The sequence below is a fragment of the Apium graveolens genome, chromosome 9 (genome assembly GCF_009905375.1).
Source record: "Apium graveolens cultivar Ventura chromosome 9, ASM990537v1, whole genome shotgun sequence".
Lineage (NCBI taxonomy): Eukaryota > Viridiplantae > Streptophyta > Magnoliopsida > Apiales > Apiaceae > Apium > Apium graveolens.
Genome location: NC_133655.1, coordinates 130724725 through 130744864, shown reverse-complemented (window position 1 = coordinate 130744864; position 20140 = coordinate 130724725). Strand labels below are relative to the sequence as shown.

The window sequence follows — 20140 nt, the reverse complement described above, 5'->3', positions numbered from 1 at the left end:
AGCTTGGATGTTATAAATAGTATCAGAGCTCTACCCGGCTGGAAGTACAGAATCAATGCCCGAGTTCCGTTAGTGTGTTTGTGAGATCGACGAGAATGTCGATCCTATAAGAGGGGGTGTTTGTAACATCCCACATTGATAAAAATAAGAGTGTTTGGGACCTTTATAGATACAAGTTAACAACAAATGTATACCAAATCGCTAGCTTTTTCGGACTGACCCATGGTGAGTTGTTGGGTCTGGTATGCATTCGGTTGTGGGCTTGAGGTGTTATTGAGGCAAACTTGTTTTATCCCATAATGGTTACATAGAAAGATGTACAAAAAATCCAAATCCGAAAAGTTCGTCAAATCCAATCCGGAAAAGTCCGATCCGAAAAAAATGCGGCCCGATCCGGCCCGCAAGACGCAATGGGCAACTTATTATTCATAAAAATCTGGCCTGCCCGATCTGGTATAAGCCCGGATTTGAACTCGATCCAAACAAAAACCTGACCCGATCTGGATAAAAGCCCGGCCCGACTCGATCCGACCCGATAAAATCCCAAATTTTATGGTGATTTTTAATAAATTTTCGAATAAAACTTTGAAAAAATTATGTATTATTGAAATTGATTTATAATTGTATATAATTTCGAATAAAAGTCCTAAAATTCTAAGAAACTCTTTAGAGAACTTATAATTACACATATTTTATTTATCCGTGAACACTTTTTGTTAATATTAAGATCAAATTATTGAGATGTAAGTTTTAAATTCGAATCTATTTTAAGATATAATATAAATTATTTGTTCTAAAGTCTATTTAAGAGTGTGTACGTATAAATAAAAATCTAAACTCGCAAATATAATTAAAAAAATACAAAAATATATATTATTACCAAAAATAATTAAAATTGTTTTAAATGAAATCCGGTCCGAACCCATTTTAAAAAAAGCCTGGCCCTACCTGATTTCAAAAAAATCGGATTTTTCAAAGCCTGGCCCGAATATGGCACAATCCAATTTTTGTACAGCTCTAGTTATGGAGGATCGATCCGGACCTATGCAATGTTTGTTGAGGTCTGACGAGGACGACATGAATTGAAGTGTGGAGTTTGTAAGACCTCAATCCCAAATCGAGGAGATTCAAGACTTTATTTTAGTTTATTAAACAAGTATTATCATGTCTTGTTGTTTTCCAAGTTGGCTGTCTTTTGGGATAATTTAATTTGATTTTTTCGGACTCGTATCAAAATTTGATCTCGTTATCAAAATTTGATCCAATTTTCGAAAAAACTGGATTGAACCCGAGTTGTCCGAACGATAATTTAACGGAAGTCACTTTAAGTGTTCAGAAAATTAATTTGAACCGGTATAGTGCAGAATTTGCAACATCGGTCACTAATGTGCAAGACAATTATTTGCTTGTCAACCAAACTGCAAATTACTCTTTTAATTTTGGAAAACACTCTTTTAATTTCGGAAAACATGACAATCCCGTTGAGTAAAGAAATTTGGCTCAGACCGACGATGGACAAAGCGACCGTGGAGGAGGAAGTAGTGATGAGCGAGGTTCACCTGGGCTGTCCTCCTCATTATTCCGGCCCTTACTTTTCCACCTTTAACATTTCCCTTCCTCCTTCGTCTGGTCTCTCTCTCTCTCTCTCTCTCTCTCTCCCTCTCTCCCCCCTCCCTCTCTCTCTCTCTCTCTCTCTCCCTCTCTCCCCCCTCCCTCTCTCTCTCTCCCTCTCTTCGCCCCCTCCCCCCCTAAACAGAAGATTCTTAGTTTACTTTTCAATAGTTATATCATATGCCTTGTAAATTTGTGAATTTTGAAAGCATGTTAAATTATTCTATCATCAAACAAACTATATCTGTTTGTGATTTTATGTTTCATTACTCGAAAACAATAAAAAAATGTTAAAAGTAATATATTGGGATTTAACAAATCCACTCGAAGAGCACTCTATACTGTTTTGTGCAAGTTAGGGATAAAGGATAATTGGTTTATCTATAGCAATGGACATAAACTCTTACAGTTCCTTGAACTCCTAGTTGAACAGGGCGAAATTTTCTCCCTAATGAATTGTTCAGGATTGGTGATTTTGGCTTTGGGCCTTGTTTGGTAAATTTCCTGATTTCATGTTTGAAAACTTGGTGAATTTTGATAAAAGTTGAATGCACACAAATAAACGCCTTAGAGGATTAAAATCTAAACGAACAAGTCATTTTAGGTCAAATTTAGTTAGTGATTGTTATAGATATTTTCACTGTATATTGTAGGTGTGTATCGGAACTTGTTGGATATTTTCCCTCCCTGAATAGTTTGATGTAAATTTAATTATTACATATTGTTGCATACACAATTTGTAATTATCATATGATGCAGAAGTTGAGCTCGTGGGAAGAAATTTTGATGGTGTCAGAGGTGGTGAACCGACTTCTACTGAACAGGTTATAAGTTTGGATGATGATGGCGATCTTATACTAACACGCCGTAGCGGTAAGTCATAGTAAACTTCAAGGACGATTGTGCATGCATTCATTCTCTTTGTTATTTTTTTGTGATTGTCTCCTAAAGTTTCAACTTCAAACATTTCATGCTTACCAGTCAATGCGGCGCCTTTGATAAGGCAGTTGATAGTTTACTGAAATTACAAGTCGTTATTTACCCGCCCTTCCCCGATTAAGTGTATAATGGCATAAAAATTAAAGTAGTTTCTACTAACGTTATATCTCTACTGTTTTCAAATTGTCCAACATATCATATCTAAATGTGGTTGCAGAAGATTCGAAGAACAAGTTTGTCATGGTCATCCAGCACAATATCACTTCATCCATTCCAAGTGTTGGTTTGCAGGTGAAAACTTTTTTATCTGATGCTCTACAGCCATGCTTCTTCAAATCGTCTGATGATGCAGCACAATGACAAGAATAAGATTATAATAACAAGATAATGATAAACACAACAAGAACAGTGATTATAAACCTCGGGAGATTGAACCGCAGGACAATCTCTACCCCAAGTTATCCCCAAATTGATACATTATCAATATTCAGAGAAGAAGTTATATATATAATCAAAGTCTGCCTTCATAAGAAGCTGATACAGGGGGATATATAGGTTGTTTACAGACCAAAACAGCTGGGTAAAATAATAGTGCAGCTCCCAACTACTTATTAAATGTTCTAGTTGTAGCTACTAAGAACTAGATAATACAAAGTCAAGTACACAATTGAAATAACACTACTGATAATAACTTTCCCAACTGTTAAGTCAAGATTAAACTCAAACAGGATACACATTATTACTGATCCCTATCAACTCTCCCCGACTAGGAAAAGTTTGGCTCTGTCGAACTGATCTGTGTGTAATGCTCAAAAAGATCAGGAGCAAGACGCTGAAACTCTGTAGCACTAATCCATGTACACTCATCATCTGACCTGTTACTCCAGTGAACTAAGTACTGTCGAAAACCACCACGCCGTGTTGGCATAAATCTCTCATCTAGAACATCAACAGGAACATCTACTGTTGGCTGTGCCGAAACATAAGGAGGTGTAGGTGGTACAAGTAGCGAAGGATTAGATATAGGCTGATTGGGGCTAGAAGGCATAGGAACACTAACAGGTGAAGAAGGTGAAGAAATATCAGAGGTTCCATGAAAAGGAGTAAGATCTTCCACATTAAATACAGGGCCAATAGTCATATCAGTCGGAAGATCTAACTCATAAGCATTAGTACCAACCCTCTTTCGAATTCGAAATGGACCCATCCTCTTAGCATGCACTTTCTTCCAAGCACCGGGAGGTAGCCTCTCAGTGCGGTGTCGTAGCATAACATGATCACCTTCATTATACTCTCGAAACCTGCGATGAACATCTGCAGCAGACTTATAATTTTCATTGCTTAAATTAATTTTCCGTCGTATCTCAGCATGCAACTTATGAATGTGATGTGCAAACGACTCTGCAAACTCGCTAGACCTATATGCAGGGGGAAGGGGAACTAAATCTATGGGTTTCCTCGGCTGACGACCAATGTAAGCCTGAAAAGGCCCGACTCTTGTAGACCTATTAACAGAGCTATTATACGTAAACTCGGCCGTAGGTAAAACCCTATCCCATGAAGACACATGTTCACCTACAAGACACCTAATTAAATCACCTAGACTCCTATTAACGACCTCAGTCTGTCCATCGGTCTGGGGATGATAGGCTGTAGAGAACTTAAGACTAGTACCGAGTAATTTCCATAGAGTCCTCCAGAAATAACTCACAAACTTAACATCTCTGTCAGATACTATACTTAAGGGAACACCATGTATCCTCACTATCTCACTAAAGAAGATCGAGGCAATATGAGCAGCATTGTCAGTCTTGAAAATGAGCCATCTTAGTGAAACGATCAACTACAACAAAGACCGAATCATGACTCATACGAGTCCTAGGCAATCCTAACACAAAGTCCATGCTAACATCTTCCCAAGGAACATGGGGAACTGGAAGAGGAGTGTATAAACCCGTATTTTGTTTCCTACCCTTGGCTGTTTGGCAAGTACGACACTCTGCGACTATACGAGCAACATCCCTCTTCAAACTAGGCCAAAAAAACCTATCCTCAACAATAGCAATGGTCTTATCTCGACCAAAGTGACCCGCTAAACCTCCCGCATGTAACTCTCTCACGAGATACTCTCTCACGAGATACTCTCTCAAAGACGTATTAGGGATACACAAATGGATCCCGCGAAATAAGTATCCATCGTGAATACAATAATCCCTGGAAGGTGGTGAACTAGGATCCTGTAAGCTAGCATAAATCTGTCCAAAGTCGTGACACGAAGGATAGTCCTGAATCATATGTGTGAACCCTACGACCTTGACACTCATAGTGTTAAGAATAAGGGTCACTCGACTAAGTGCGTCAGCAACTTTGTTCTCGGTACCTTTGCTATGTCTAAGTACAAAGGTGTACTCCTGAACAAACTCAAACCACTTGGCGTGTCTATGATTTAACTTTTTCTGGGAGTTGATATATTGAAGCGCCTGGTGATCAGAATAAAGAACAAACTCCTTGGGCAACAGATAATGCCGCCAATACCTAAGCGCTTGAACTACAACATAAAACTCCCGATCATAGGTGGTATACTGCTTCTTGGCCTCGTTAAGCTTTTCACTGAAAAAAGCTATAGGGTGGCCACCTTGACTTAACACTCCACCTATTCCCACTCCCGAAGCATCACATGTGACCTCAAACACCTTACCAAAATCTGGTAAAACGAGAACTGGAGCATGGATCAACCTCTCCTTAATCTCAGCAAAGGCTTTCACAGCCGATTTAGACCACACAAACTCCCCTTTCTTCATACTATCAGTGATGGGAGCCATGATGGTATTGTAACCTCTGATGAACCGCCTATAGAATATAGTTAATCCATGAAAACTACGAACCTCATGGATAGTCGAAGGTTCGGGCCATTCTCGAATAGCCTTTACCTTTTCTGGGTCTGCAGAAACTCCATCCTTGGAGACCACAAATCCAAGGAATATCACTGAATGCTGCACAAAAGAACACTTTTTCAGGTTCACATATAATTTTTCATGTAAGAGAAGTGCTAGAACCTGACGCAAGTGTGACAAGTGCTCCTCACGCGTAGGACTATATATAAGGATATCATCAAAATACACAACAAATTTACCGATCACTGGACGAAGCACCTGGTTCATGACTCTCATGAATGTGCTGGGCGCATTGGATAGCCCAAAAGGTAGAACTAACCATTCGTAAAGCCCATCGGCTGTCTTAAAGGCAGTCTTCCATTCATCTCCTTCTCTAACACGAATCTGATGATATCCACTCCGTAAGTCGATCTTAGTAAAATACTGAGCTCCAACAATCATGTCTAACATGTCATCAAGTCTAGGAATGGGAAACCTATACTTGACAGTGATCTTATTGATAGCTCGACTGTCGCTACACATCCTCAGACTTCCATCGGCCTTAGGTGTGAACAAGGTCGGTACTGCACAGGGGCTAAGACTCTCTCGCACAAATCCTTTCCTAAGCAATTCATCTACTTGTCGCCTCATCTCTATCTGCTCAGAAGGATTCATCCTATAGTGTGGTAGGTTAGGTAAAGAGGATCCGGGGATAAAGTCTATAGCATGCTGGATATCTCTGAGAGGTGGCAATCCCTCAGGCAGCTCACTGGGCATGATATTAACAAATTCGTCAAGAATTTGTTGAACATCACTAGGAATCTCAATACCACTCATCTCATGAATGTCTTTCGCCTCTCTAGCAACTAGCATGTACACAACCTTTGACTCTAAAGCACATGTCTCGAATTCCTTCCTCTTCAAAATATGGAGAGATTTAATCGGTTGTGTAGGAACACTATTTGCCTTTGCGTCGCTCTTAATAGTCTCAGGTGGTCTGCTAGGAAGCAATGTGATCTTCTTCCCATTGTGTGTAAACACATATGTGTTATGTCTACCATAGTGAGTTACACTACGGTCATACAACCAAGGTCGTCCTAAAAGAATATGAGAAACATCCATGGGGAGGACATCGCACCATATACTCTCCTCGTAGCCCTCGGAATGGATCTGAACAAGACACCTGTGTGTCACAGGAATAGATGTCTTGTTGACCCAAGCTACACTATAAGGATGAGGATGTGGCTCTACTTTTAACTTTGATCGCGCAACTGCAGATTGTGCAACCACATTTAAACAACTCCCCCCATCGATAATGACCTTTGATGTTACTCCGTCAACTTTACTAAAGGTGTGAAATATGGAAGTCCTCTTCCAATCATCCTCTTTCCAGTAGGTAAACAGGCATCACATAACACCTACATGTCTTTCTGTCTCCTCTAGATCTCGCAAAGCGTCCTCATCATCGGTGTTATGGGCTCTCTCTAGGTCACCCTCGAACAACTCATCATCCTCTCCATAGTTCTCAAGAAGATTTAATCTTTTCTTTGGACACTCGAAAGACTTATGTCCCAGTTCGTGACACGTAAAACATGTCTCTGTGTTTCTAAATCGAGAGGATGACCCTGGAGTCTGAGCTCTCGTTGGGTCTCTAGTAGGAACGCTCGTACTACTACTAACTCCCTGAGATGTGGGGATAGTCCGACTCTGTGATAGATCTCGACTCATAGGCTGCCTCGAATAGGATAGCCCTCTCTGTTAGGAGAACTCCTTGACTCGATACTCATGCTCTAATGCGACTTGGAAAACGTCATCGATAGTGTTGATTTGAGTATTCATCATTTGTCGTTTGAGCTCGGGTCGTAACCCATTTTTGAATTTAATAATGCTCATACGAGTACTCTCTTTAAGCTCGCACCTCTGAATCAACTCCCTATATTTGCCGATATACTCAGCAACAGACAAACTACCCTGAGTTAGGTTATCAAACTGCTCCATTAACCTATCTCTATGCCCTAGAGGTAGATAATACTGAGTTAAGCGCATCTTCATCTCAGCCCAATGCCTAACCGGAGGTTGTCCTGTACGCTCTAGGTCTCTCTCAATAATACCCCAAAAGATGTTAGCTTGCTTTACAAGCTTCATCTTGGCGAATCTTACCATACGCTCGTCACTCATCATATGCCAATCAAAGAATTTATCCATACTGGATAACCAATCAGAGAAAACATCGGGATCAAATCTCCCATCAAACTCTGGGGTATCTATCTTAATTTTGAGCACATCATCTCTTCCATCATACCTATCATGATTCCTATAATTACGGTATCCCTGATCTCGACGCTCATTATAATCATAATGATCGTCATAGTCAGGTGGGTCATTCCTATAATTGTCATGATGTCTAGGGGGTTCCCTTCTACCTCCCCTTCGTCCTCCCATATGTCTAGGAATCATTGCATCAACATTCTGACGTCGAGGTGGAACTATATCCTCGTTATCGACATCCTCTATATGTGGTTCATCATTTAAATTCCTAGCATTGTTTGCAATCTCTAAGGCCTCAACTCGATTATTTAAACTATCAAATTTATCGTTCATAGACGTAGTGTGGGCTTGGATACTTTGCAATAAATGAGTCAAAGTCGGCTCAGGAGGGTCAGGAGGTGGGTCTTGTGAGGTGCTATCAGTTCCGCTACGAGTGATGACCATGATATGAATAAGTGCACAGCTGAGATTCGATAGAAATTTAACGTAAACAACTATATTATAGTCGACTACTAATGCTATCACTAGTTCTCAAAATATAATAAAGAAGACATGTATATGCAACTAACATAGAATATTGTGCAAACTAAGCAAATAAAGTCATGCAAATGTAAAAGAAGGCTAAATACCAAACTATGAATTAAAATTCCTAAAACATGAATATTAAGTCCTAGAATTAAAATGTAATTCTTTTTAAAAAAAAAAAAAATCAACCAAACTGATATTTGCAGTGGGGGGTATTTAGATAAAACTCATAATATGAACATGGTTAAATTAGCAGGGACAGGAAAAAAAACAAAGTGGATTGCTGGATTTTGAGAAAGAAAATGGTTGATAGTGATGTCAAGAACATGAAGGTCAAACAGATATGATTAAGAATATTAGAATATCCAAACAGGGTATAGGTTACCTCCCTTGTTTCGTAACAGCACAACGGAGAATGTGTCGTGTAGATGTCCAGTGAAATGAACAGCCATAGCGCAATAAAGTTCTGTTGCAGGACGATAGTGACGACTATGATTCTCTCTTCTCAGATTTGTTATATCCTCGTACCCTCTCTCTCTATTTCTTTCTTGATTTCCTTTCCCAGACCTATTCTCTTTTCTGCTTTGGTGAGTAATCGTTGGTGTTGTGAGAAATGAAACTGAATGCTTAAAGGATTTATAAAAATAAGAAAGGCGCAGCTTTGTAGGTTTCTGGGCAGCAAATTGAAGTGGTGGAATTTGGTGGTGCCATGGGGTGATACAAGGGTGTTATGTGCCTGATTTTCAATAAAGAGGAATGGTATTTAGCCACTGAAATCAGGTTTTGGATAGGAATCAGGGTGAATATAACAGCTGATGAACAAGGTGAATATAACAGCGGATGAATAGTAACAGTAGGATGGACTTTAACAATGATAAAAACCAGAATTTTTAGCTCTGATGCCAATTTGACGCAGCACAATGACAAGAATAAGATTATAATAACAAGATAATGATAAACACAACAAGAACAGTGATTATAAACCTCGGGAGATTGAACCGCAGGACAATCTCTACCCCAAGCTATCCCCAAATTGATACATTATCAATATTCAGAGAAGAAGTTATATATATATAATCAAAGTCTGCCTTCATAAGAAGCTGATACAGGGGGATATATAGGTTGTTTACAAACCCAAACAGCTGGGTAAAATAATAGTGCAGCTCCCAACTACTTATTAAAGGTTCTAGTTGTAGCTACTAAGAACTAGATAATACAAAGTCAAGTACACAATTGAAATAACACTACTGATAATAACTTTCCCAACTGTTAAGTCAAGATTAAACTCAAACAGGATACACATTACTACTGATCCCTATCATCTGAATTGTAATATCAACTTTATATGTCATCTTAAGATTCCATCATCATTCTTCTCTATCTATGTTTGTGTGTGTAACTCTCCTCTCTTTTCTTTTGTTTATTTAATGTTGGGCCCGGGGTACATACTCTGATATGACTTCCTTACCAGGTATGGAGGGCGGAACTAGTACTAGCTGATTATGTGATGCATAAAATATTTAAATCATCCGATTTTGCAGAAGTCATTGTTGCAGAGCTTGGAGCTGGTACAGGTAAAGCTATTTAAAAAGCTTTTCAAGTGTGCATCGTAGTTACTATGCTAATACTACATAGCTTTATCTCCTGCTAATACTATAAAGGATGCTGCTGCATCAGAAATATTTGAATTAGATCTGTTTTTCGAATTTAAATGTATGGTATGCAAGTAGCTGCTTTTAAGATATCTAAGTAGAAATTGCTTCAATCTGCTTCAAGAACAGGAAGCCTAATGCTTTTTTCTTTTTCATACGACAATTCAAATTCTTATGATATGTCAAATGTCTACTCTCATCTTTCTATACAATATGAAGATAGTATAGTATAGTGTGATGAATAATAATAATGCCAAACAGCTAATTATGTATACCAGGAGAAAGCACAAGGGTAAAGGCGTAATTACAGTGCAGAAGGGTAAAAAGGGAATTGCACAGGGAAGTAAGGGGTAAAAGAGCCATTAGGCAAAAGGAGGGATAAGAAGGAAAGAAGGGATCGAATTAGGGTTATGCATTTTGTCATTCCAATTAGTCTTATCTTCTGTGGGAGAGAGAGGGCCTCTCGAAAGTCCTTCAGTGTAATTCACTCCATCTATTAATCGTACGATTGAGCTCAAGTATTGTAATGAACTAGATTATTTTCTGAAAACCGTTGGTAGTTTATTACAAGTGGTATCAGAGCCATTAACGATCGAGAATGGGGCAGCCTACTGTAGCACAGCGGGTTGAACAAATCGAAGAGAAATTTAAAGATTTGGAAGGAACGATCTCTGAGATGGTGTCAAAAGTGGTGGAACGGGCTGTTGAAGCTATGCACCACTCTTTGTCGGAGATGTTGCTAGAGGGGCAAGCAAAGGCAACAAAGCAGTTGGGAGCAGATTTGGATGCGTTAACAGGAAGGCTTGAAGGACGCGTACAACGTACGCGCGATTTCTATGAATCGTTGATAAACTCAATGAAGGAGGAGCAATTGAAGTTCCAATCAGAGATACGATCTACGTTAACAGGAGCCCAGGTGAGTCCAAACCCTTTGTCTAAAAAACCCGAAGGAAGTGTTAACAAGATGATAGTCTCACCAAACTCGATGGTGGCATATATGGGTAGTGACAATTTTGGGCAAGGTGTTGGGGGCAGTGGCCTACTTAGCGAAGGTGGAAGTTATGGCGTATTGGGGGGCTATGGTGGAGCAGGTGGTACGGGTATGGGGGGAAGCGGAGGACTGATGATGGGTGCTATGGGGGCTAATGGAGGAATGGGGATGAATGGTGGTATGGGTCATAGAGGATGGAGGTATAGAAAGTTAGATATGCCCCTGTTTGAAGGTACAGATCCTGATGGCTGGATACTCCGTATCGAGCGGTATTTTAGTTTTTATCGGCTAACGGAGGCAGAGAAATTGGAAGCGGTGGTCGTGGCTTTGGAAGGCGACGCACTGCGGTGGTTTCAATGGGAAAACAAACGAAGACCGATTAGGAGATGGGATGAGTTAAGGGAGTTTGTATAAAAACAGCTTCGGTCCTCAAGAGTGGGTGGGGGTTCCTTGTGTGAACAATGGTTGGCAACTTCACAGACATCAACTGTTACAGACTATAGAAGAAAGTTTATCGAGACGGCGGCCCCACTGGACCGTTTACCCGAAGACATCATGTTAGGCCAGTTTTTAAATGGATTGAAAGAAGAGATACGAGCAGAAGTACGTGTCTTGAATCCCATCAACTTAGAACAAGGAATGGAATTAGCACTAAGGGTGGAGGAAAGAAATAACGTAAGCAGTGTGAGGAGGTCGGGATTCGGGAGTGTTAAGTCTGGACAATACTCTGCAGTATCGTTTAGAAGCAACAACTTGGGTGGGTCAACCAACTATAGCTTGCAGTCTAGCCCTCATTCGATACGAAGTTGGGCATCCCAGGCAGGAGAGTCTCATGGGTCAGTTAGCTCTCCAAAATCAGCATCAAACTCCAGTGTGGGTAAGTCCGGAGGTGACATGAGAAGGTTAACAGATAAAGAGCTACAAGAAAAACGAGCCAAAGGATTGTGTTTTATATGCGATGAGAAGTGGTCAATGGGGCATAGGTGTAAAAAACGTGAGCTCAGCGTTTTGGTTATGGAAGAAGAAGAGGATGAAGGAACGGAGGATAGCGGGAGTGAGTCACCTATATCGCCAACAACTGAACCAAACACAGAGGTAATTAGTCAACCTGAAGTCTCTTTAAATTCGATTATTGGTTTCCCCAAGCCGTTAAAAAGGAAAAAGACCATGAAGTTACGGGGAATTGGACAAGGTAAAGAAGTGGTGGTGATGATAGACCCGGGAGCTACACACAATTTTATCTCGTTGTCAATTTTGGAGGAGCTGGGAATTGTAGTGCAGGACGCTGGGAGTTTTGGTGTTTCGCTAGGAAACGGGGATGCTATTAAAGGAAAAGGGCTGTGCAAGGACGTGGAATTGGTACTAAATGGAAAAATTTCGATCACGGTGGATATGCTTCCTTTAGAGCTGGGTAATTCTGACATTATATTGGGGGTTCAATGGCTAGAGACCCTCGGGACTGTGGTGAACAATTGGAAAACTCAGATCATGCAATTCGAAGCTGAAGGCCGAACAATCACGTTAGTAGGAGATGCTTCATTGGTACACTCGCGAATTTCACTCAAAGCTATGATCAGGACGTTGCGTAGAGAGAAGGAAGGGTATTATGTGGAGTTGAATCTGGTGGAGCAGGCAGAGCCGAGGGATGGGGAAGGACAAACTACAAATGGGAGTGTACCAGAATTCTTGTTGTCGGTTATAGAGCAGTATAAGTCTGTGTTCGACGTACCAAAGGGCCTCCCGCCTTCGAGGGGCCATGAGCATGCCATAATATTAAAAGAAGGATCAAACCCAGTGGGTGTCCGTCCATACCGATATCCACAGTGCCAGAAAGATGAAATAGAGAGGCTAATTAAAGAAATGTTAGGGGCTGGAATTATAAAACCCTCGAGCAGCCCTTACTCTAGCCCGGTTTTGTTAGTTAAGAAGCGCGATGGATCATGGAGATTCTGCGTAGACTATCGCGCATTGAATAAGGAGACAATCCCTGATAAGTATCCTATCCCGGTTATTAATGAGTTGTTGGATGAGCTCCATGGTGCTACTTTTTTCTCCAAGCTGGACTTAAAAGCAGGCTATCACCAGATCTTAGTACGACCACAGGACACTCATAAGACCGCGTTTCGAACTCACGACGGTCATTATGAGTTCATGGTCCTTCCTTTTGGTTTGATGAATGGACCGGCAACATTTCAGTCTCTTATGAACGATGTGTCCAGGCCTTTTTTAAGGAAATTCGTCTTAATATTCTTTGACGATATCCTAGTATACAGCCCAACACGGGAAGAGCACAGGGAGCACATGAAGTGAGTATTGGAGACTTTGGTTCGCAATATCCTGGTGGTGAACAGAAAAAAATGCGAGTTTGGCAAACTTAAAGTGGCTTATTTGGGGCACATAATCTCTGGGCAAGGAGTTGCGGTTGACAATGAAAAGGTACAAGCAATTGTGGAATGGAAGCAGCCAACAAACTTGAAGGAAGTGCGAGGTTTCTTGGGCTTAACCGGGTATTACCGGAAGTTTGTTTCTCGTTATGCTAATATCGCACAACCTCTAACGAATCAGTTAAAGAAAGACGCATATGGTTGGACGGAGGAAGCTACGGTAGCCTTCAATAAATTAAAGGAAGCAATGGTCAACCCACCTGTCCTTGTTCTTCCTGATTTTTCTAAACAGTTCACTATCGAAACGGATGCAGGACCAACGCCCTATTGCGTATTTTAGTAAATTGCTCGGTCCTAAGGCTCAACTCAAGTCCATTTATGAAAAAGAATTGATGGCAATTTGTTTGTCGGTTCAAAAATGGCGACATTACTTGTGTTGTTGGGAAGACATTTTGTAGTAAAAACAGACCAACAAAGCTTAAGATATATCATGCAGCAGAGAGAAGTTGGTAGTGAATATCAAAAATGGGTCAGTAAGTTGCTGGGTTTCTCGTTTGACATTTTTACAAACCTGGTTGTGCAAATCGCGTAGCAGACGCATTATCAAGGAAAAATGGAGGTACTGTTGAGCTTGGATCTTTAGTTTCGGTCACAGGCATTGATTGGTCAAAATTGGATCGCGAAATTGAAATGGATTCTTTGTTGCAGCAAATCAAAAATGATTTAACTACAGGATCGAAATCGCACACGGGTTTCAGTTTATTAGAAGGGAAGCTGCTCTACAAAAATCGCTTTGTTATTCCAAGTAAATCATTTCTTATTCCGACTTTATTACAATTGTACCATAGTTCTGGAGTTGCGGGACATTCTGGAGAGGAAAACATATTTGAGATTGGCTGCTGACTGGTTTTGGGGCAATATGAGAAAGGCTGTGGCTTTATTTGTCCAGCAGTGAGAGATTTGCCAAAGACAAAAGGTATCTCAGCAGTTACCAGCGGGTTTACTGCAACCGTTACCAGTACCAATGCGGGTCTGGGACGACTTAACACTAGATTTCATCGAAGGCCTGCCAAGTTCTCATGGGGTGGACACCATTCTGGTGGTCGTTGACAGATTTTTGAAATACGGTCACTTCTTATCATTGAAACACCCTTTTACAGCACTGACTGTGGCAAATTTGTTTGTCAAAGAGGTGGTTAAATTACACGGATTTCCAGCCTCAATTATTTCTGATAGTGACAGAGTGTTTTTGAGCATTTTTTGGAAAGAAAATTTTCGTATTCAAGGCACGAACTTGAAACGAAGCACGTCTTACCATCCTCAAACAGATGGCCAAACTGAGATCGTAAATAAATTGCTGGAGACTTATCTAAGGTGTTTCGCAGGTGAGCACCCCAAATCGTGGTCAAAATGGTTGCATTGGGCGGAGTTCTCTTATAATGCATCTCCGCATTTATCCACAAAATTGACTCCATTCAAGGTGTTGTATGGTCGAGATCCACCACTGATAACTCGCTTGGGCAGGGGACATTCGCCTAATGATAGTGTGGAAATGATACTCCAAGAACGTGATGCAGTGCTTGATGAATTGTATCACAACTTGTTAAGGGCGCAACAGATAATGAAAAACAATGCTGATAAAAAAACGAAGAGAGGATGCGTTTCAGGTGGGGGACAGTGTGTATGTGAAACTCCAACCTTACCGACAACAATCAGCCGTGTACAGGACTTATGAAAAGCTAGCTCCGAAATTTTATGGTCCTTTTGAGGTCATACAACGGGTTGGGCAGGTGGCTTATCGGTTGCAACTTCCTGATTCAAGTAAAATCCACCCAGTCTTTCACATTTCTCAGCTTAAACGAGCAATTGGCTCTTCTACTTCAACCACCGATATTCCAGCACTGTTAAACCCGGAACCAGAATTAGTAGCGGCCCCTGAATCAGTGGTTGACATCCGGAAAGTACAGAATGGTTCGCAGTCCACGCTGGAAGTGTTGATTAAATGGCAAGGATCACCATTGTGTTAGGACCTGTCCAGTCCTTATATTTGTATATATATATATATATAAAGAAACGAATTCTTTTATTGATAAACACACACAACTAGGTGGTATTCGAGAGACCACCCACTCTCCAAAAACACACATAAGTCAATCTTATTTCTTCCTCTCTCAAACATATAAATGACTTCCCTATTTATAACCCCAATCTCAACTCACAATCCCTAAATTAAAGCTAAAATATTATTATTCCCACCAAATCCTCCCTTTGAAATCCCTAACTGATGCACACACTAATTATTCAGATTCGTAACTGACTTAATATTTATTCTATTTATTATGTTTCCTAACATTACCCACCGCCCAAACTTGAACCTTGTCCTCAAGGTTCAAATGAGAAAATTGTCTCATTCTTTCTTTTTCCTTTTCTTTCTAATCCAGAACCCCTGCCTCTCCGCCAATAATTTTCTAAATTCCTCCCAGTTACAAGAAGGCCGCTGATATTCCCCGCAATAGTCCAAGAACAAAAGATCATTTCTCAAGTATACTACAGCCGACCATACCTTCTTAGTTGGTGTTGAGAGGTTTACTAATTCAAAATAGCTGTCAAAATAACTTTCAGCCTTCAACGACCCACCTTCAAGTTTTAAGCCTTCGAATATTTCAAGTCTTTGTGATAAAGAGTACATGGATGAGCTTGGAGGCGATGAGACATCAAACAAACAAGTCTCTTGTTCTTTGTTGTTGCCACTATTAGAATTTAATGGAGTCTGCCCTAAAACCTCTAATACTGGTGGTTGCTGATGAGACCTTTCATCTTCTTGAAGTTTTCCAAAATCAATTTTTTGAAAATCTGATTTAAGTTCTCTATCATTTTCTTTTACTCCCTTCAGCTTCTTCTCAGTTTCGTGGACTGACTTCTGGGCCTGTTCAAAGCCTTGCGAATCCTCACGAGCAGACGAAAATGGTCCAGTAGTCTTGCGACTATAGTTGTCCATTTTTGCAAGTATAGCAACCATACCTTCTTTGAGGAAAGAAATGTCATTTTGAAACTTTTCAATATCCAACTTCAAAAATTTTGCTTGCATCTTTACAAAAAAAAAAAATTCCCTGGAAGTCGTCGATTCGATTTTGAACTTATTTTGCAGTTGTCGTTGCCCCAAGAACAGAGGTGCTCTGATACCACTGTTAGGACCTGTACAGGCCCGCTCTTTGGATATATATATAAAAAGAAACGAATTCTTTTATTGACGCACACACAACTAGGTGGTATTCGAGAGACCACCCACTCTCCACAAACACACATAAGTCAATCTTATTTCTTCCTCCCTCAAACATATAAATGGCTTCCCTATTTATAACCCCAATCTCAACTCACAATCCCTAAATTAAAGCTAAAATATTATTATTCCCACCAAATCCTCCCTTTGAAATCCATAACTGATGCACACACTAATTATTCAGATTCGTAACTGACTTAATATTTATTCTATTTATTATGTTTCCTAACACATTGTTTGAAGCAACTTGGGGGATAGCTAGTGAAATTGAAGCCAGATTCCCTGATTTCCACCTTGAGGACAAGGTGAAACTTTGGGCCCCCGGTAATGTGATGAATAATAATAATGCCAAATAGCTAATTATGTATACCAGGAGAAAGCACAAGGGCAAAGGCGTAATTACAGTTCAGAAGGGTATAGAGGGAATTGCACAGGGAAGTAAGGGGTAAAAGAACCATTAGGCAAAAGGAGGGATAAGAAGGAAAGAAGGGATCGAATTAGGGTTATGCATTTTGTCATTCCAATTAGTCTTATCTTCTGTGGGAGAGAGAGGGCCTCTCGAAAGTCCACTGTAATTCACTCCATCTATTAATCGTACGATTGAGCTCAAGTATTGTAATAAACTAGATTATTTTCTGAAAACCGTTGGTAGTTTATTACATATAGTTCGTCAATAGTTATATCCCATCTATAATACAAGGATAAAAAAACCCTGCAGCTTCGCGTATTGAGTTAACTCAGGCCAGGTGTGATAACTATACCAAATTAGTTTAGGAAGGTTTCTTTTTCGAAAATCACTGTTTATAAAAAAGTGTAGTAAATTGGAATTAACTCTGTGGATATGTATTTTCAAATAATTTGTATTAATTGCTTTATTTGTTTTAACTACAACTACTATAATAATATACAAGGTATGGAGTTGAAGTCAATAAAAAATGTCAAAAAAATTATACTCCCTCTGTCACACTCAAACATTCTTATTGTTTGAGTATTTTTGGTTCATCGACCAGAGATTGACTAACGATTAATAATTATTGTAATTAATAAATTACAAAAATCTATTATTAGAGTTGTTTTTGTTTTCTTATACAAAATAAACTTAAATTAATGAATTAAGTAATGTATATTAGATGAAAAGCAGATTTGTACTAAATTTATCAGGTATGATGGTGATTTGTGTACAGGTTATAAGCTAGTTCTCTAAAATTGTTTAATACTTCCTACATTTTCTGAAGAAGCGTCAAATTGGCCTTTTGAAGAGTCTCAAGTAATGAAATACAAAGATTAAATTTATTAGTGCCGAACAAAGTTAATTTTATTGCAGTACTCAATCAAAGTCGGTTAAATTTAAGAAAACTCTGAACTTTAGAATTCTGGGCTGACTATAAAGTTATGTGGGACTACACCTTTTGCGAATTGGAGTACTCTAGCAATCTAGCTGTCTTTCCTTTTAGTGGATATTCTGTTAGGTATACATCTTTGTCAGAAATTTAAAATGCATTCAAGTAAATATTACTGAGTGTTTTGCAATTTATTTTACAGCCACCATATAAATTTGTATTTTTCGTATGACAGGTAGTTCTAACACTAACTTTACCAGGGTTGGCTGGCATGTTGCTTGCTCGTGTTGCAAAGAAGGTCTTTCTAACAGGTATCGGTGGCTGAACTGTCCTAATTTTATTAATTTGTCTTGTGCAGCTTGTTCTTTCGAGTACTTTGAATTATATTACTCATCTCTGCCGATATCTTTGCTTTACCGTACTTTATTTTTAATTCAATTTATGGTTCATTATTATGATGTACCTCTATTTTTGGTAACTTGTATAGTTCTATTTTCCTGTTATAAAGAATAAACATTTCCTTCTAAAAAAACCTTTAGCAATCTGTTTTTAATTCGTTGCATAAATGTGTTTGTACATTCTCCTAGTATTTTGGGTTCCGTAAGCTTTCTTCTAATCTATAAAGTTTATTGGCATGGTTACGTATCTAAAGGTCCCGTAGACAAAAAACTGGTTCTTAACCTTGTGTCTTATGACAGACCATGGCGATGAAGTGCTTGATAATTGTGCTCAGAACGTTCATCTCAATTCTGGAAGATTTTCTGCTTCGGTTAAAGTACGTGAACTTGATTGGAAGGCTTCGTGGCCTCCTCTAGAAAAATGTTCATCATCTCAGAGAAGGTCAATCATCCGTTGTACTTTATTTTTGGTTCAGTTCCCAATGTCACACCTCTTGATGCCTTCAATCTGTTGTCTGGCCACCTTACTTGGTACTATATTGTTATGTGCAGGTATAATTGGACCTCTAAAGAACTTGAAGAATTTCAAAGAGCCTCTATTCTTGTAGCTGCTGATGTGATCTACAATGATGATCTCACTGATGCTTTCTTCAGTACATTGGAGAGAATAATGTCACGAAGTCCCGATAAGGTAGGGTCTGTTAGATGGATACACTGATAGAGTTCTTGATTGAGTGTGGCAGTATATCAATTGTTATGAGTAATTTTTATGCTCTAGTTTTGGAATTTAAAGAATACAGTACCACACTAAGCAATATAAATTTAGTAAAGGGATTAAAGGCTCATGTCAAACCAAAAAAGTATTGTCTTCTGCATATATATTATTAGGAGATTTTTTTTTCCTAATCCAATAATAGTATAAACTCAATCTGTTAAATATCACTGGTTGGTTATTGTTCTCATGGAATTCAAAAAGTTATCAAGTCATGAGATTTTTTTAGAAACACGTCTTTCACTTGAATCACAAATCAAGCTAGCAGTATTGATGTTTGATGAAGTTGCCTACTTTTAGTCATTAACTACCAGCCTTTAGTCAGACGATATTTTTTTCCCTTTGGCCGGCTGACAAGAGAAGAAGAGAGAGTATTGACTCATGAAGTGGCTTGTGTAAGAGTTAAAAAAATATGTTTTTCTTTCTCATCTCAGGTATTGTACATGGCATTGGAAAAACGTTACAACTTTACTCTTGATGATCTTAGTGTTGTAGCGAATGGTTATTCACATTTCAGAAAATATCTAAGAACTGCACGAGGTGAGAATTTTATTAAATGATACTCATCCTGCCACTCGGTAATTGCAACACTAAAATTGATACTTGGTGTTATTCGGCAGGGGAAGATGCAGAATGTGAAGACAGTCACAACGAATCTTCCCCGTGCTTTGTCGGGACATGCATCGATCTCACTCAAATTCCACAATACGTGAAAGAGTATGAGAGAGGAGAGGATGTTGAGATTTGGGAGATAAAGTATAGGAAATAATGATTATATATTATTCTAGTTTGTTAGAGTTGTCTGTTTATCTCATCCATTGGGGAACTCTCTTGACTAGGTTAAAGTTTTTTTTTTCCGCTAAATAGGTTAAAGTTATTACTAAAGCTTGAAGCTATTCTGTTCCTTAAACTAGTTGACTATGATGTAGCTATGGTGAACTCTAACGACTGCATTGTGTTTGAGTTCGAATAGTATCAGTCATTTACTCATTTGGGAGATTATTACTGTTACCAGTGTGCTCCGAATATTTTTTTTATGAGGTTTCAGTAAATTCCAAACTCCCGTGGTTGGGGTTCATAATTTTGGATTTAATTTAAAAATCTGGA

General features: G+C 39.3%; 1 protein-coding gene across 2 annotated transcripts; it reads left to right on the top strand.

The window, feature by feature from the left end:
- The first annotated feature begins 1356 nt into the window (after positions 1 to 1356).
- LOC141684431 (uncharacterized) lies at positions 1357 to 20044 on the top strand. Of its 2 annotated transcripts, XM_074489414.1 has the most exons (9): positions 1357 to 1629; positions 2371 to 2484; positions 2768 to 2841; positions 9688 to 9790; positions 18124 to 18174; positions 18562 to 18703; positions 18814 to 18952; positions 19468 to 19573; positions 19654 to 20044. In XM_074489414.1, exons 1-9 carry the CDS (start codon positions 1386 to 1388, stop codon positions 19800 to 19802), a joined length of 1122 nt encoding a protein of 373 aa, XP_074345515.1. In that variant the 5' UTR covers positions 1357 to 1385; the 3' UTR covers positions 19803 to 20044. The 2 variants fall into 2 exon arrangements, with proteins under 2 accessions (XP_074345515.1, XP_074345517.1); XM_074489416.1 differs by lacking the exon at positions 9688 to 9790 and having other exon boundaries at positions 1360 to 1629; positions 18099 to 18174.
- Positions 20045 to 20140: the final 96 nt, after the last annotated feature.

Excerpts from the sequence above, each read along its gene's own strand:
- LOC141684431 (XM_074489414.1), top strand. The coding sequence starts at position 1,386 with ATGTGCAAGACAATTATTTGCTTGTCAACCAAACTGCAAATTACTCTT. Across the intron at positions 2,485-2,767 it reads TATACTAACACGCCGTAGCG|AAGATTCGAAGAACAAGTTT; the intron begins GTAAGTCATAGT and ends ATGTGGTTGCAG. Across the intron at positions 18,704-18,813 it reads TGTTCATCATCTCAGAGAAG|GTATAATTGGACCTCTAAAG; the intron begins GTCAATCATCCG and ends TGTTATGTGCAG.